The 12,698-nt window shown below is 34.1% G+C and overlaps 1 protein-coding gene across 27 annotated transcripts in view; it reads left to right on the top strand.

Annotated features, from left to right (window-relative positions):
• ATP8B (ATPase phospholipid transporting 8B) overlaps nt 1–12,698 on the top strand; it is a 620,401-nt gene that overhangs the window by 506,419 nt on the left and 101,284 nt on the right. For all 27 annotated transcript variants that reach the window (XM_067110108.1, XM_067110102.1, XM_067110090.1 and 24 more), the window contains 4 exons: nt 2,298–2,489; nt 2,896–2,964; nt 11,787–11,889; nt 12,022–12,158. In XM_067110108.1, the coding sequence (XP_066966209.1) occupies nt 2,298–2,489; nt 2,896–2,964; nt 11,787–11,889; nt 12,022–12,158 (501 nt within the window). The remainder of the gene's footprint in view (nt 1–2,297; nt 2,490–2,895; nt 2,965–11,786; nt 11,890–12,021; nt 12,159–12,698) is intronic.

Here is a 12,698-nt window from a genome sequence, read left to right as displayed (position 1 = left end):
AAATTTTGTTATATTTCCTAATTTTTCACTTGAATTTATGATTTTCTCTTCATATTTACACATTGTTTTAGTCTTTATGTTCAAGTGTTATAACCTTGTATTTTGGAGTCTTACTGTATCCTAGTGCAGTTTTTTGTAAATTTAGCTTTCAGAATTTTTCATCCTTGTATCTTTCATTTCCTCATCATGGTGCTACACAGACACTGCTGTGTAGGGGTAATGGTTTGCCTGGTATGTCATGTTTTGATGTGTATGTTATCAGCAGTACAGTAGTTGTTGGAGATCTTGTCTGTCCTACTTGTAATAGTGGTTGCTTACCCGTTGAAGACTTTACCCTACCATGAATATTCATGTATAAGTAGTGGGAAAGCCCTCAAAGCCACTGATTACCTCCATCCTTAATGATATTCAGTGTGCACTGACTGTCTTGGAGTTGATGTCATCTAGTGCCTCTGTAATAAGCATAATTGCTTCTGCAGTCCTGAAGCTGTTCCATTTCATCCACGATGTTAGAGTCAGGGATGAGATCATGGGCATCATAAACCCACTTGAATGTTAGTATGTTGTAAGCTGCCTCAATTTTCTTCTTGAGGATTAAAGTGGGCATGTAGTAAAGTTGCATTATGAACCAGGACATCACTTCCATATTCTCGTCAGCAAAGATTTAGGTGGCCAGAAGCATTGTCAGTTATGAGGAGGATCTTGAATGGTAGTTCCTTTTCTTTAAGATATTTCATCACTTGAGGAATGAGACACTAGTGGAATTATTTCATCACTTGAGGAATGAGACAGTAGTGGAATGTTTCCAAGAACAAGATATCCGTCACCCAAACATTTTTGTTTCTCGCTGGAACATGGCAGGCAATTTTTTTTTTATTCTTAAGAGCCCTGGGATTGTTTGCTTAGCAGACAAATCCTGGCTTAATTGTCGGACTTGCTGCACTACTGCAAAATACCAGGGGAAGACCTTGAATCCTAGGGCCTGCTTGAAATTTTTATGGATGTAGGTACAACTGGACATCATCCAGAACATGATGATTGCATCATGGTTGAAGATTTCATTTGAAAAGTATACCCCAGCAGCTGATGGTAATTGTCTCATGATTTGAAAATTTTTCATGCTCTAATAGCTTTCCAGCCATCCCTTATTACACTTAAACTCCTCCCTCATACTCAACTCACACACTGTAGTATTCACAGAGGATAAGCTTTTTCAAACATAATTATGTCATCAGGCCATGCATGCAGATTGTTGTGATCCTTAAGAAACCATTTTCACCCCTGCAAGGTTATCCTTAACACTTCCAAAAATATTTTTCTTCTTTATACTATACTTAGAAAACTAAGTTTTAGGAGGAATTTTCCATTGAAATTGTGTATGCATATTACTCAGTTAGCAGAAAGGAATAAGATTCCTGGCCTAAACTTTACTTTGGGGAAAAATTGATTCCACTGAGTCATGTTGGAGGTTGCATCACCCTGAGTGTACACTCCACACAGTTAAGGGAGGAATGAAATTCACGACTTAGTGGAGGTTGCATCACCTTACAGGATGTGCTTTCAAATTACTTTATTTGAGTAAATTCAATGCAGTGCTCAGTACATAGCAAATTTAAGTATAGTTTTGAAAATACATGTTATTTTTTATAGGTTTCCTAGCATGTTTTCAGATTCACTTTGGTGAATCTCACATAGGTCAAAGGCTATGTATAGTAACAGTAATGGAAAGACTATTTTTTTGAATAATGTGTAAAATTGTAATTTATGGTGAAGAATAGCTTTTATAGCATGAAAATTTGATTATTGCAAGTAGCCTCCTGAAAGGAGCATGAATATAAAAATGCTGTGTACTCTATTAAACTACAGTATTGTTAATTCCTATTTTAACAGAATGAGTCTACTCAAGATTTATAAAATAGCAATTTATGGTAAAAATAACCTTTGTAGCTTGCAAATTTGTTAGAGCAAGTAGCCACCATGAAGGAGCATGAATACAAAAACATCCTGTACTCTATTAAATTACAGTACAGTATTATAAATACCTGAATTGGCATGGCTTTTGACAAGTCTTTTAACTACAATTCCCAAGATAATGTAGAATTAGGCACCAGCAAGATTATTTGTTATGCATATAACAGGCCTTTTGAAATTTGTGCATACAAACAAGGTGGTTGCTTATTATACTGGAAGTTTATGATTCATGATAAGATGTTATATATTTTTTCAAAATAAATTAAAAGTTACATACTCAAAAATGAATGAATTTTCATAAATGTTATTAAATTTTCTTGTTTCAGGCAAAAGGAGTACAAGAAGTATATGAACTACTATGCATTCTTGACTTTAATAATGTTCGCAAGCGTATGTCAGTTATACTAAAAAGGGATGGGAAAATAAGGCTATTTTGCAAAGGAGCTGATTCAATTATTTATGAGAGATTAAAAGAAGGACAAGATAGCTTGAAATATCACACTCAGGAGCACTTAGATGTAAGTACTGGCCTATATTTTTCTCACATTCCAGTACCTATGTAACCTTTCTGTTTCATTCAGGAGACTGGAAGCATTCCTGATACCTTGTTAATGAATTAAGCTTCGTGAGTAAAGAGTTTCTGCCGTATATTACATTTATTGTAACTCCAGATTATTTAATAAAAGCAATAATTCACAAATTGGAAGTCAGTCATGCTTGTTATAATTCAGTCACTTCTCAGGTTTCAAGTATTTTTGAAGAAATATATATTACGGAAATATTGAAGGGTTCATCCCAGTTTACTTTGGGTATACAACTCTTCTAATGCTGAATGTTCATTGATCACCTTGAGTAGGAATAGTAAAGAAATATATATTGAAAAAAACTTATATTTTGTTTCTCTAATAATTCTGCTTGTTGCAGAGGTTTGCTGGTGATGGCCTAAGGACATTATGCCTTGCCTATAAAGATTTGGATGAAGAATATTTTTTGGTAAGTGAAGAACAAACAATTGCCTACTTTTTACAAATTGTATTTGAATACGGTTGCTTTTAAAGGTATGTATGTGTATATATATGTATTATATATATATATATATATATAATTATATAATTATATATATATATATATATATATATATATATATATATATATATATATATATATATATATATATATATATATATATATATATATATATATATATATATATATATATATATGCATACATACATACATATATAGACAGTCAACCCCTGCTATTCGTGGTCTTGCAATTTGCAACCTCGCAGTTTTTTCTGTGGAATGTATCTCCAAATTATCATGAAAAATTTGGCAATTCGCAGACGTTTTCATCAAGAAATATTCACTGATTAGCGTACAGTCGACCCCTGCTTATTTGTGGCTGAGGATTTGTGGCTTCACGTATTTGCAGATTTTTCTGTGGAACTTATCACTGAATTATTCATGAAAATTTGTTAATTCACGGATTTTTTCATCGAGAAATATTCACTAATTATTTTCATACTATTTTCATGACTAAATACAATTTTTATGATAAAAAATTATTTACTAATTTTCAAATATTAATATTAAAGTAAAAATAGCAAACTATCAGTGAAATGTATTCATCTTTCAATGCATATTAAATATTAAGGTACTGTATACAGGACTGCTTCAATATTGTATGGGCAAAAATGGATATACTGTACTTGAAAATAAGGGTAACTTGAATAGTTTTCACACTTAGCTGTAAGCCATATATTTTTAAGGGTAATGTTTTAAGATGACTTTGAAATGATATTCAAGCGTTTTGGATAATAGTTTAAGGTATATCCAGTTTAGGATAATAGTTTAAGGTATGAGAGAAAATGGATGTACTTGAAAATTGGGGTAACTTGAATAGTTTTCACACGTAGCTGTAAGCCATACATTTTTAAGGGTAATGTTGTAACATGACTTTGAAATTATAATCAAGTGTTTTAGCTGATAGTTTAAGGGATATTCTGTGTAGGATGATAGTTTAAGGTATACATTTGGTGTGTAAACTATTGAATAAGCAGTTATAAATGTTTTTAGAGGGGGGGAGTCTGGTTTTTTAAGTATTTAAATAGCCAGTTTTAAGCATTTTTAGAGGGGGGATGTCAAGTATTTATGGATATTAGCTGTTCGTGGGTGTTTGTGGTTCCTATCCCCCTCAAATACAGGGGGTTGACTGTGTTTTGATGTTATTTTCAGGACTAAATACAATTTTTATGATAAAAACAGGATTTACTAATTTTCAGACATTAATATTAAAGTAAATGCAGGATATCATAAAATATGTTTTATTTTATGTATTAAAGTACATACTGTACTGTACTGAAGTTGTGAACTCTAGTGTTTTCCCTGTTCTGTAAAAAAGAAAATGGGGCAGCCTCAATACTTTATGAGAGAAAATGGCTCTGATTGTATGTAGGGGGTTGTTGACTTTAGCTTTCACACTTAGCTCTAAGCCATATATTTTGAAGGGTAATGTTGTAAGATGACTTTGAAATAATATTAAAGTGTTTTAGGATGATAATTTAAGGCATATTTGGTGTAGGATGATAGTTTAAGGTATACATTTGGTGTTTGAACCATTAAATAGGCAGTTATAAATGTTTTACAGGTAGTCTTAAGTTTCTGACGTGTTTCAATATGCAGTTATAAGCCTTTTTTAAGGGGGTCGAGTATTCATGGATTTTAGCTATTCACTGGGGGTTGTGGTACCTATCCCTAGTGAATGCTGGGGGTTTACTGTATTATATATATATAAAATGGTTTCTGAATTCCTATTGAAGGAGGGACCAAGCACCATTCAGTATTGGGAAAGGCCACTGTGTCCAAAAATTCTAAATGCTCAACCTCAACCAGTTTTCATTTCATTAATGGTATATTTTCTGTCTGGTGAAAGGAAGCACATTTAGGTGTCTCATCAAGGGTTATCAGTATCATTCTCAGAGGTAGCTATTGGTGCCCATACTACATTCTAATTTGAGTTTTTATTGTTCAACCTGGTCTTATTACTACTGTTACCAGTCAGAACTCTGGGAGTGAGTAGGCTGATTTCAACAGGGGTCTAGACGACTGATTCAGCTTATTTTTGAACTTAGGTTTTTTATTACCATGTTCCCATGACTTAAGATTTTTGGTGAGAAAACCTATCTCTGTCTTGGCAGGCTGTGCAGCCTCTCTATTCTCTAGTTTAAAGGATGAGAAATTTTTCCACATTACACCCAATTCCATATCTAGGACAGACCTGAATTCCTCTTGGGGGTCATGGATAGCATCTCTGATATGCTGATGCTCAGTAGCAGGGTCATCCTTGATATTGTCTGTGATTTCCTCCTGGAATTCTGAAATTACTGCAAGCGGAATTTTCCCATCAGGAACCACTGAGCCAAGGCAGTCGTATCACCACTGCCTGGCATTATAGAAAGTATATAAGCAGAATCTCCTATCAGGGAAGCTTGCATAAACTGATTGAGCCAAGGAAGTCGTATCACCACTGCCTGGCAGTGTAGAAAGTGCATCAAGTAGAATTTCCCATCAGGGAAGCCTGCATGAACTGATGAGCCAAGGTAGTCGTCATCACTGCTTGGTAGTATAGAAAGTACAGCAAGCAGAATTTTCTTATCAGGGAAGTTTGCATGAGCAGATTGAGCCGAGGTAATTGTATCACCACTTAGGAAGGTACAGCTTGAAATTTAACATTTTTGAATAGGCAGTAGCAATGTCTGCAATTTGCAAAATCACACGTACTCCATTTAAATTTACTCCATTTATAATTAAGAAATAAGCTGCATTTGTTAACGTTTTACTAAAATACAAAAAATATATCTCAGAATTATGTTTCATTTAACAAATAATAGCAATAACAATGTCAGTAGTACTTAGCAACAGATTGGCGATGATGTCTGTAAAACTGAATGAGCTGATAGTTTTCTAACTGTAAATACCACCAGAATGCAAATGCTGCAATTTGACAATATGCTTATGCATGCAATATAATTGGTTACAGTAAGTAAACAGTTTTGTTAAAATTACAGTAAACCCCCGTATTCGCGATCTCACGATTCACGGACTCAAGTATTCACGGATTTCTCTGTGGAACGTATCTACCCATTATTTGTGGAAAATTCGCCCATTCGAGGTGTTTTTCACTAAGAAATATTCACTAATTACTGTATTTTCATCTCATTTTCATGACTCAATGCACTTTAGGTAATGCTCAAGTTACGATAATTCACCTTACGATAATTTGATTTTGTAATGGGGTAAGCAATTAATACCGATAGACAATATTATTTTAAAAGTATTTTTAAATTTCGTGCGGGCGCAGGCAGCAGCATAATCAGGCAGAGAGACCAAATTACAATAGACAACTTTTTCCCCATCTCTTTATCCCATCTTCTAGTTAAAAAAGTAAAAGAGAATGATAAAAGTATTGTTAGTAACATTATACTCTTGCAGAAATGCCTACAGCCATAAACAACTGACCGAGAAACTTGTTTTGCTTATAACCGAATTGGATAACAACAGCTGTTTACCTGGTATTTCAACCATTGTACGGTAATAAACAATTACCATAGGTTATAGCACAAATGACATTAAGTGGAATAGGACTGATATATTTTTACATTATACCCTTATTCAGTATGGATAAAAGATCGTCAAGGAAATATAATGGTAGATTTAAGCTGTAAGTTGTAGCTGAAGCTGAGAAAACAATGTTCAAGCTGCTAATGACTATTTTAAAAATTAAAATATTTCCATTCCCATAAATATGGGGGGTTTACTGTATCATTATTTGAAATACAGCTTTTGCAAATTGAGATAGTATGTCCCCTGTAATTGCTTGGGTTAAGGACCACAACCATCCACGTTAAGCAAAAATCTGCATTAAGTTGGTAGCCCCCTCTAAAAAATCCATTCGTCATGAGAAAAGCTACTATTTCGAAATAATTCGACTTGAGGTATCAGGTAACTCGACTGGGAGCCAGTGTATCATATGCGATTTTCGTTACGAAACGATTCTGAGTCGAAGGCTTCGACAGAGCTTCGATGGAAACTTCTAGAATGTTCCAGAAGCCCGCATCACTTTTCCACACTGACAGTGGGACATAAATCGGAGGTTTTACACGAAAAACTCTATCAAAATGTCCAAAACATAGTCAAGTCACACAGACAACACTAAAAGGAATTACCTCAAGTACCGAAAGCGGCTATCATCCACTTCGGTAAACCTAAAATTAGCAAAGGTTAGCCTAACTTTAGCGCTAGCACTAGCATTTGGGCTATCGATAATTTCATAACAAGCAGGTTTATATAAACTTTCCAAGCATGTTTAACAGTTCACGCTAGGGTTTTTTGACATGCTGAATCTAAAAATCCTACCCTAACCCATGCTTTTCGCTTTAATTAAGGCAGAATCCTAGCCTAAATACGGGTAGCGGTATGACGCTCCCGAGCCAACATTTCGGACACTAAAAAATATATGAAAATATTAGTTAAGCAGGACTAAATTTCGTGATTGCTGTAGGGCAGGTACTTATCTTATTCCCCGTTGACTGAGATGAAGACTCCATGCTAAATAAAGTTGATAATCCTTCAAATTACGCCGGAAAAGATTTTATCACACACTTCAAAAAGCGCGGCTAGAAAAACATTGGGTTGGCAATATGAGCATGCGCAGTAGATGCGTAGTCGCGTTTTGACCCGATTCATTCGAACTAGCCACGGAAGCGCAAATGGAAAGGTGTAACCAGTGGAGATGTATAGCCATGAATTGATTCATCAATGCGGCGGATAGGGGGTCAAAGTGCTGACCCCCCGAGACCTGATATCCTATCACAATAGTGACAAGCTTCCGTTGACCAGAATGAATACGTGCCAACCCTGTGCTATAAGTTCTCTGATAAGGGATTTAGCCGGGGCGCTGCCTAAGGCAGACGTAACTGCATGAGGCTCTCGTGGCTCCCTTTGACTAAAAATACTTATAACTGGCTATTTTAATAGTTCAAACACCAAAGATCCCCATTTAAAATTCTTATAACTGCCTATTTTAGTACTTCAAACACCAAATATACCTTAAACTATCATCTTAGAACCCTTTAATATAATTTCAAAGTCATTTTACAACATTACCTTTAAAAATAAATATACAGCTTACACTGCGTGTGAAAACTAAAACGAAGTCCCCCCCCTATATTCAAGCACTGTCATTTTCTCTCATATAGTATTGAAGCTGTCCCATTTTCTTTTTATCAGATAGGGGAAACATTGGGAATTCACAAGTAGAGTTAAATACTGTCCAGTACTTAAATATTTAAATATGCATTGAAAAAAATGCCAAATTATAATGAAATTAACAGTGATAAAACATTTTCTTGTCTATGTACATGTTAGAATGATTTACTAATTTTCAAATATTAATATTAATGTAAACACAGCAAAATATCGATAAAATGTTATTTAGCCTACAGAAACCATTTATACTGTATTATATTGATCTGTTATCATCGTAATATGTATAAAAAACGATCGTCCTGACATTTATAATGTTTATGTTCTGGGAATCAGCTGATTGATCCTACTGCCCAAAGAATTAGGAAAATAATTGTTTAGTTGTTAAGAGAAACAAATGTATTAATGGAATTATAATTTTTAATTTTGTACATAAAAGTTTATGATACAGTAATTCATACAGTATTTCATTAAGAGAGAGAGAGAGAGAGAGAGAGAGAGAGAGAGAGAGAGAGAGAGAGAGAGAGAGAGAGAGAGAGAGAGAGACATGGTGTTTACAATTGAAGTCTCAGCGTAGTAGCTGGGGATGAGACTTGACTTGACAGGCTGGGGAGGAGAGTATAACCTTGTGTTGCTTATGTATGAAATTCGGATTTTAAATATTTTTACGGTGATTAGAGATGAAACATCATCAGTGATAAAATACGGTGATTAGAGATGAAACATCAACAGTGATAAAATCTCTTGTGTACTGTTATAAAAAGTGTGATAATCACAGAGTCAACTAACCTTGTAATGAAGTATGGTTCAGTAAATCAGAGAAAGAAAAAATATGGCAACACGTACCTGCAGTAAAAACAATTACAAATGTCGGGATGATAATTTTTTTTATACATGTTGCGATGTTAATAGATCAGTATAATACAGTATAAATGGATTCTGTAAGTGAAATAACAGTTTATTGATATTTTTGTTTTTTCATTGATGGAGAGAGAGAGAGAGAGAGAGAGAGAGAGAGAGAGAGAGAGAGAGAGAGAGAGAGAGAGAGAGAGAGAGGTTGAACTGAGGTGTTTATGTGCATTAATAAACTGTTTTGTGATTTTGTGGGATTTTAGAGAGAGAGAGAGAGTTGAACTGAGGTGTTTATGTGCATTAATAAAGGGATTTTGACAAAGGAAAAATCTATTTCTGGAGAGGGGCCCGTGTCACCCGGTGAAATAGTCCATTCAGCACTTATTTCTAGGTAATTCCGTTGCTAGATACCAGAGAAAGCTAAATGAAATGCTGGAGTTACTACCCCCAGAGCGAGCTCCACTAGATGGAGTCGTGTATGGAAAAGGGTGAACTACAAAAACACGGAACGTTATCCTATAGAGATTCCCAATGTCAAAAGTCCCAAAGAGAGAGGTGCCGATATAAGCCCATGCACTACTCGCGGACAAACTGTTTTGTGATTTTGTGGAATTTTAATTTAGCAATTTATTGATATTTTCCTGTGTTTACATTAATATTAATATTTGAAAATCAGTAAATCTTTTTTTTTTATCATTAAAAATGTATTTAGTCATGAAAATAAAATGAAAATACAGTAATTAGTGAATACTGCTCTACAAAAAAAATCGCAAATTAACTGAAGGCACGACTGCTCACCCGCAATCTAGCAGGGACCTACTGTATCTCACTCTTGCCTGGACATTCTGCCATGATACTCATGGGGTTAATGTGCACTAGGGGTACACCATGAATTTAGGCCACTTGCTGCCACTGGAGCACAGTTTATGTGAACAGCTCACATTGTAGGAGTCAGGGGATATTGAACAGAGGGTACAGGTATTGTCTACTAGGTGAATCATGCACTATGAACATGTGCAGTATGAGGAACTATATGTGTGTGTGAACATATATATATATATATATATATATATATATATATACAGGCAGTCCCCGGTTTACGGTTCCGAGCCATATTCGATTACGACGCTTTTCAAATATATTCATCAGAAATTATTTCTGGCTTACGACGCATATATATAATATAAGAAATATAAAATGGCAGATAATCATAATTTGAAGGTTTTTTTGATGTAAAACTCAATAATAATGTTTACATCGTTTTCAATGCACCCAGAGCATTAAAAGTGTGATTTTTACGATTTTCGTGTGTGTGTATGTATGTTATTATCATGCCTGCTTTCATATATATATATATATATATATATATGCATGCAAAAAAAGGCAAATATAGATATACTGTATTAAGGTGATTCCAAGCAAAGAAAAATCCTTGGCTGTAATCAGTGAAAGGAAAATTATATAACAATAAAATTAAAAATTGCACATTATTTTACGTATTTCATTAATTTGTTCCAAGGCTCGAGACTTAAGTGGAAAAACAATTTTAAATCAAATGAATCCTTTTAAAACAACACAGATACCTTTTAAACCCAAATAAATGACCCCATGATGTCACTAATACAATTTGCCATTCGATAGGGCAACAATTTTACTGACTTTTTAATAAATTTAAGTATTTTGATTAATGCTAATGTAAAGAAAGAAAATTTACATATATCTGATGAGTGACATGGATGAGCACCATCATAGAACACCCAAGACCACTAAGACAGGCTTCTCAAGACCCCAGAGTAAGTGTAGCAGTTGTGTGAAGATTTGTTTCATTCTTTCTTCCATCTCTTGTGTTTACCCTTATTTCTGTGAAATTTTTCATGGGGGTATTGTTACATTTCTTACCATATGTTACCCTGTTGTTTTTTCCAGTCTTGTTATATCAGTAATGTTGTGCACTGAAGTAGATCACATTCACACTTATTAAGAATGTAAATATTTAATCAAACAAGTTGCTCTAGTTTTTATCTAGTAATTATTTGCAGTTGCTGCACATGCATTGAGTGCTGCTGGGTGAGTTTAGGGATCTTTTCAAGGCATAATTAAAGGAAATAGGAAAACTGATACAGTGGCAAGTCAAGTAGTTATTTATATTTCTGATTTGTAAAATTCTGTATTTATATGATTGCGTATTTGATGATCATTATATAGAAAATATTTCTCTATATGTTTACAGAACATACAGGCTACAGTATTGTGAATGACAGGATGACCACTCTGTTTAGGCTGCCACCCATCATTCCTTTATAGGGATTAAAATATCATTGTAGTAGAGAAAAGAAGGAATTGTAAATAATAACACCTACATTGGGTTTTATACTTCATAGTTTATCATTATCCCTGATTTTACTTTTAATTTCTTTGTAGGTCTTTTCCCATATAAACTGATAAGCTGTGGTGGTTATATTTGGTGGAGAAGCTTGAGTACTCTTAAGCTTCCAGTTCTGACCCACTACCTTGTCCCAAATCCAGGTCCACATGTTATATGATTTACTTGATTACTTTTCATTCCTCTGTGTATTGTATTTGATTGATTATAGTGTTCTTTAATAAATTTAATATTTTTAATTTCTTGTTTCTTCACCTATAATTGTGTAATATTCACATATACTAATGTATAAATGTGTACTGTACCCCCAAAGGATTGGAAGGGGCGACATCATGAAGCTGCAGTTTCCTTGGAAAGAAGAGAGGAAAAATTAGACGAAATATATGAAGAAATAGAAAAGAACCTTATTCTTTTAGGTATGTATCTCTTGTTCCCAATGCTCATAATTGATTGTTGATGTAATTGTTATATCTGAGTCAGGAGAATCATATCGTATTGTCTATGTATGAAACTGAGTAGCCCTTTTAATACAAGTTCTTTCATTGTAGGAGCTACAGCTATTGAAGATAAGCTCCAGGATGGTGTACCTCAGACTATTGCTAATTTAGCAGTTGCTGGAATAAAGATCTGGGTGCTCACTGGTGATAAACAAGAAACTGCCATAAATATTGGTTATTCTTGCCAGGTAATGATATCAGAAACTGATCTCTATGTCAAACTCTAGGTTAGCTTTGTAGGAAATAACATTAGTTATGAATGGCCGCCTGACTCATCTGAGTTTTATAAAGCTGAATTTTATTATTCTGTACAAAGTACTGTACATCTGCTGTTTTGCACATTTTACAATTTCTAATAAACTCTATAATAGATAAAACCACCATTACGTTTACAGTATGTGTGTTTATTGAGGTTAAAATAATATTGAAATTAACATAGCAAGTACTGTACTTTATTGAGAAATGCCCTTCACTTTAGTTACATTGTTTTATATAATCAGCATTGTGTAAATAATAAATAATGTCAGTAGAACACTGGAACTGTCTTTCAAAATGATGCATGTTCATAATGAGTGTATGATCTAAATCACTAATCTCATGAGGTTAATGGAATCATACATTTTACAACGGCTAAAGAAAACCCATTAATTATGATCAGCCCTATTCCTTTTGAAATGGACTCAGACACCAACTTGAATAGTTTGAAGATAAATTCCATGGCTTATGCT

This window comes from Macrobrachium rosenbergii, chromosome 10 (genome assembly GCF_040412425.1).
Source record: "Macrobrachium rosenbergii isolate ZJJX-2024 chromosome 10, ASM4041242v1, whole genome shotgun sequence".
Classification (NCBI taxonomy): domain Eukaryota; kingdom Metazoa; phylum Arthropoda; class Malacostraca; order Decapoda; family Palaemonidae; genus Macrobrachium; species Macrobrachium rosenbergii.
Note: the sequence above shows the minus strand (reverse complement) of the source record. Positions and strands in the feature narration are given on the sequence as shown.